The sequence below is a fragment of the Zootoca vivipara genome, chromosome 6 (assembly GCF_965207765.1).
Source record: "Zootoca vivipara chromosome 6, rZooViv2.hap1.1, whole genome shotgun sequence".
NCBI lineage: Eukaryota > Metazoa > Chordata > Lepidosauria > Squamata > Lacertidae > Zootoca > Zootoca vivipara.
In genome coordinates this window covers 10,786,515-10,792,514 of record NC_142589.1, presented here as the reverse complement: position 1 = coordinate 10,792,514, position 6,000 = coordinate 10,786,515, and the positions used below count along the sequence as shown (strand labels likewise).

General features: G+C 49.6%; 1 protein-coding gene across 1 annotated transcript in view; it reads left to right on the top strand.

Moving 5' to 3' along the window:
- The first annotated feature begins 221 nt into the window (after window positions 1-221).
- LOC118086837 (immunoglobulin superfamily member 21) overlaps window positions 222-6,000 on the top strand; it is a 91,939-nt gene continuing 86,160 nt past the window's right edge. The window contains exon 1 of the mRNA XM_088670997.1: window positions 222-419. Within this exon, the coding sequence (XP_088527123.1) occupies window positions 222-419 (198 nt within the window). The remainder of the gene's footprint in view (window positions 420-6,000) is intronic.

The following is a 6,000-nucleotide window of genomic DNA, read 5'->3' as shown; positions in this document are numbered from 1 at the left end:
TAAATATTTCTTTTGCATTAGCAACAATAAGATCGCCACTGGTATGGGGCAATGCGGTTCCTTGGCGGCACTTTTCACGGGATGTTGGATGTCTTTCACCCCCCAGAATGCTCTGGGAATCCAGCTTGCTGAACCTCCTCTATATGCAAAGCTGGTTGTGTGTGCGTGGGGGCGGGGGCGTAAAGATCTTGTAGACTAATTAGCAGCCGTCCCTGGTGGCAATGATGCTCTTTCCGCCACCGCGGCTGTCAGCTCAATCCTCGTCCGGAGGAAAGCACTGTGCTCCGATGAGTGAAAAACCCGTCACCCGGGACAGGCTTGGGGTTGATGAATTACAGATGCTCGCCGCACTTCCCCAAGCCAGCCTGATTGACTCTGACAAGCCGGAGTCCCTGCTGGGGTCCCGCCTGCCACTTCCCGTTAAGAAAATGAGACGTTAAAACCCTGCCCGGCAACTTCCCGGGATGTCTGGGGGCAGAGGGGAACGGGGGGGCAGTCACGCCAAGGGTGGCTTGAGAGGAGCCATCTCTAATTCAGCCGGGCAGCAGGATCCTCGCCCACCCTTGTGTCCCCTGGAAAGCCAAGGCGATTGGGAGGGTGAGTGTTTACAGTGCCATGGCTTTGTGAAAGTTTTGGGATGATTGGCAGGTAGGTAGGCTGGCTGGCTGGCTGGTTTCCTTCAAGGGCAGTAGGGAGAGAACTGGAACATCACAAGAGCCTGCAGGATCAGGCCAATGACCCATCTAGTGCAGCATCCTGGTTTCACAGTGGCCAAACAAAGGCCTGCGGGAGATCCCCAAGCAGAATTCGAGCACAAGAGCCCTCTCTTCTTCTGTGGTGTCCAACAACTGGTATTCAGAAGCATTGCTGTCTCTGATGGGGGAGGCAGAGCAGAGCCATAATGCCTAGGAGCCATCTAAATTGGTGGTCGGTCCTGTGGGAGGGAGGGAGTTCCACGGTTTAACTCCTTTATTTTATCTGTCCAGCATTCGGCTTCATTGCATGCCCACAAGTTCTAGCTAGCATCATGAGAGAGGGAGAAAAACCTTTCTCTCTCCATTTTCTCTATTCCATAATTTCATATACTTCTGGCATGTCACCTCTGACTCACTTTTACTCTAAGCTAAGAAGCCCCAATCAAGGGACGCGGGTGGCGCTGTGGGTTAAACCACTGAGCCTAGGGCTTGCCAATCAGAAGGTCGGCGGTTCAAATCCCTGCGACGGGGTGAGCTCCTGTTGCTCGGTCCCAGCTTCTGCCAACCTAGCAATTTCGAAAGCATGTCAAAGTGCAAGTAGATAAATAGGTACCACTCCAAGCGGGAACGTAAATGGCAATTCCGTGCACTACTCTGGTTCGCCAGAAGTGGCTTAGACATGCTGGCCACATGACCCAGAAGCTCTCTCAGCCAATAAAGCGAGATGAGTGCCGCAACCCCAGAGTCGTCCGCCACTGGACCTAATGGTCAGGGGTCCCTTTACCTTTTAAGGAGCCCCAAACGCAGCAACCTTCCTTCCTAGAGGAGTCCCTCCATTCCTTTGTACAATTCCACAATATCCCTTTTGAGAGGAGGCCACCAGAACTGCACACAGCATTATGCCAAGTGAGGTCACACCATAGCTTTGAAAAACTAAGCCTCCTGGTGTGTATTTTACTCTAGGAGGTCAGAATTGAGTTTACACTTCCGGAGTTAATGCCAAATACATTACTTCTGGGAAATGAGGCACCACAGCTGCTAGAGGGCTGTCAAAATTGATTGATGTCCCGGACTTTTTAGACTCATCTTCCCATGTACTACCTGAAACCAAAGGGGCACATTGATTCCCCCCCCCAACCAGGTCTCTTAACCCATTATACAAACTTGAGTACTGTAGAAAAGCAACTTTTGTCACCCCTGCTTTTGTCTCTGGCCCCTCCTCCCATTGGCATGCGGCCCCTGGAAGGCTGGCAATCAGGAAATGCAGTTCTCAGGTTGGAAGAAAGCTTCCCTTGCTTCTAGCTCACGCTTTGCATTGCAGGGGTTGCGCTAGATGACCCATTGGGGCCCCTTCCAATTCTGCCTTTCCACATTTCTCCTGCAGCAGGGATAGTCAGTGAGCGGAAAGGTAGGATGCTGCGTTTTCTCCTTAATTATTTCTGCTGAGAGATGGAAACAGCTTGCTCCTGGAAAAACAAATTGAATGCTCTATTTGTTCCTAGGAAGCCTGTTTGCCGGAGTCAGTGGGGAGGCAGTGAAAGGAGGTTCTCCCTCTCTCCCCCCCCCACCCCCGGCAGTTCCCCCAATTTTATTTACTTATTTATTTATTGCATAGCAACCGCTGTAAATGCACATGGCTCTCTTTTCAGGCGAGATCTCCATCCAAGTCCTGTCAAGGTAGCAGAGTCCAGAGGCATTCCTGTTCCATGAAAGGGGGTGGGTGTTGTGTTTCCCCCCCAGGGAGGATTTAGCTGACTTTTACCTAGAACCACTTTCAGCTTTGAACTCAAGGGGTGGGGATCCTGAGAGGTGGGTCCATCTCTTCAGATGAAAACATGGTACACATGCAGACTTCTCAGGAGAAGAGACCACAATTCAGTGGCTTAGAGTACCTGCATGCAGAAAGTCCCGGGTTTAATCCCCAATTTCATCTCCAGATAGGATGGGGAGCTATCTGCTCCTTGAAACCCTGGAGGGCCTCTGCCAGTCAGTGTAGACAATACTGAGCTGGAAGAACCAAAGATCTGACTTGGTAGAAAGTCGTTACCAAATAAATAGTATTATTTTTAAAAAAGAAAATCATTTCTGATGTTCCTACAGCGAACACCTGCACATCCTCGGAGCTCTCCGAGGCCCTGAAGAGTCAGACCCTACTACCAGCGATTGCATAAACCAGTTTTACACACCCCGATCATAGCATACTAGAATTACAGAGTTGGAAGGCACCTCAGAGGTCTTCTAGATCAAGTCTCTGCAAAGCAGGAGTCACAGCTGAATAATCCCTGACTGATGGCCCATCCAAGCAGCGTTAGAACACCTCCCATGAAGGCTGATCAGTCCTTCATGCAGGTGAACAAGAGGGATGTTCAAAGCTCAAGGGCACATTTCCAGCCAGGCAGAAACACACAAGGAGAGTGCACATCAGGGGCAGGAGGGGGTGTGGCCTGGGGAGAAGGGGTGTGCTGAGCAAAGTCATGGGGGCCAAATGGAGAGGCCTGGAGGACTCCATTTGCCCACCAACCCTACAGCTCCTCATCCCTGGTCTAGAGGACCACGTCATATGCCCAGCTCACCAGCTTCAGGAGTCAGCCCTGGCAGAGCAGGCTTCCACATTGCCTTAAAACGTCTTGGTAATTGCCCATGATAGGAAAGATAGTTGGAGGGGAGCTTGTGTTGTCTAAAACTCTTTGCTTAAGGATGATCTATTTCCTGAAAGTCGCTCGGTTGTTCAAGCAGATGTTAAGAACACGGAATGGGAAACTGATCATATGGCTCCATCACGGGTAATTTGGATGGGGAGGGTGCAAGGTTTTGTTTTTCACTTACAGAAAACTCCTAACACAGCAGCAAATCCTGCCCTAAGATCCCAAATTAATTATCATACATTTAAAGGAGATTTTCACTCCAACCCCCCCCCCAAAAAAAACCAGTAACTGTACTTTGTTAACAGTGTTCAGGATTGCAGCTCTCTTGTTCTCACAGTGGCCAACCAAATGCCTGTGGGAAACTACTACTACTACTACTACTACTACTACTACTACTAGTAGTTGTTGTAATAATAATAATAATAATAATAATAATAATAATAATACCCCATCCATCCGGCCGGGCCTCCCCAGCCACTCTGGGCGGCTTCCAACAGAAATATTAAAATACACTAATTTCTTAAAGATTAAAAGCTTCCCTAAACAGGGTTGCCTTCAGATGTCCTCTAAAAGTCTGGTAGTTGTTTTTCTCTTTGACATCTGGCAAGCAGGATTCAGGCACAAGAGCAACTCTCCCTGTCTGTGGTTTCCGGCAACTGGTATTCAGAAGCATTACTGCTAGCCAAAGATAGCTTTCTTCTCCATGAATTTTTCTCATCCTCTTTTAAAGCCATCCCAGTTAGTCACCATCACTGCCTCCTTTGGGAGTGAGTTCCATAGTTTAACTATGGACTGCGTCAAGATGCCCTTTATTTTATCAGTCCACCCTGCAGCGTCAATGGATGCCCACATTCCAGCATTATGAGAGAGGTGGGGATGGGACCTTTTGTTCTCCATTTTCTCCATGCCAGGCTTAATTTCATAAACTTCTACCACGTTGCCTCTTACCTGCCCATTCTCCAGTCCCAAATGCTGCAACGTTTCTTCATAGGAGTGACCCATTGTGGACTCTCCATCCTTGGAGGTTTTTAAGCAGAGGTTGGATGGCCATTTGTCATGGATGCTTTAGCTGAGAATCCTGCATTGCAGATGGTTGGACCTCGGGGGTCCCTTCCAACTCTACACAGAGTCACCCAAGGTGGTACAGGTCACAGGGGAGGAGCTAGACAAAGAATGATCCAAGAAGTCCTCAGTGGCAGAACAGGCGGAAGATACCAAACAGTATGTTACCACGGCTGTGAAGGCGGATGAAGCCTGCAGCAGATAAGAATCTACAGGTCGTCATGATGCCATTGGAATAGAGCGGGGGTCGGCAACCTAAGACCCATGGGCCACAAGCGGCCCACGGGGGTTGTTTAACCGGTCCACAAGCTGCCCCCGAACCAAGCCGCCCCTCTTGGTGAGCCCCCACGTGCTGCGCTAAAATGGCACAGCGCGGTGTGGGGACTCACTTTCATGGCACCGAAAATCGCGTCTGCGCAGACGCCGAAAATCGTGGGCGGGCAGGCAATCTGGCCCATGGAGGGATCTTCGCTGGAGTGAACTGGCCCAGGCGAGGTAAACCTTGCCGACCCCTGGACTAGAGCCTTACCGCGAAGACTGTGTGTTGGTCAGCGTGCACTGATCTACACACAAAACAAATTCATTCATGCACAGGCATCTTTCAAAAACCCGTCCCAAACCCAAAACCCGTGTTTATGGAAGACAATCTTACTCGGCTACGAGTGATCACCAAAGAAGAAGAAGACAATTCTATGATTCTATGATCATGTGTTTTATGATCCTGACCCTCATCCTTATTTCTTACACACACACACACACACACCCTTACACCTCCCTTTTCAGATGGTGACACACTGGACATCAGAAGGGTCCAACAGGATCAGATAAACAGTTCATCTACTCCAGTGTCTTGTTCCTCACAGCGCCCAACAGCTTTAATCCAGTAGCCCTTCACCATCAGAATATTGTTACCCATTTCGTCTTTTAGCCCCAGCTGAGGTGCTGAGTCACCGTACGGCATCTCAAAGCGCTTGGCTGTACATGTACAGTGGTACCTCCAGTTACAAACTTAATTCGTTCCAGAGGTCCGTTCTTAACCCGAAACTGTCCTTAACCTGAGGCGTGCTTTCTCTAATGGGGCCTCCCGCTGCCGCCACGCCGCTGCCGCACGACTGCTGCTCGCATCCTGGGGCAAAGTTTGCTACCAGGAGCATCTACTTCCGAGTTAGCGGAGCTCGTTTCCCGCAGTGTTCATAAGGAGGATGGTACGTAACCTGAGGTTCGACTGTACTACCTGGCAAGCCAGGTGTCCCCCATCTTATATGTGTGCATCCGGTTATTCCTGCCTAAGTGTAAACATGCTCAACCGTTCCTCCTAAGATTTGATTTCCAGACCGTTGATCATCTTGGTTGCCCTCCTCTGCACACCTTCCAGCTTATCAATATCCTTCTTAAACTGGGGTGCCCAGAACTGGACACAGTATTCCAGGCCTAAATAAGGCAGAATAGATGATGTATATTCATAAACCCACACACAAAGACACTGAGATACTATTAGAGCTGATAATGCCAAGGTTTCACATTCGATCCCCTTATGGGACAGCGGCGTATTCCTGCATTGCAGGGAGTTGGACTAGATAATTCTAAGGGTCTCTTCC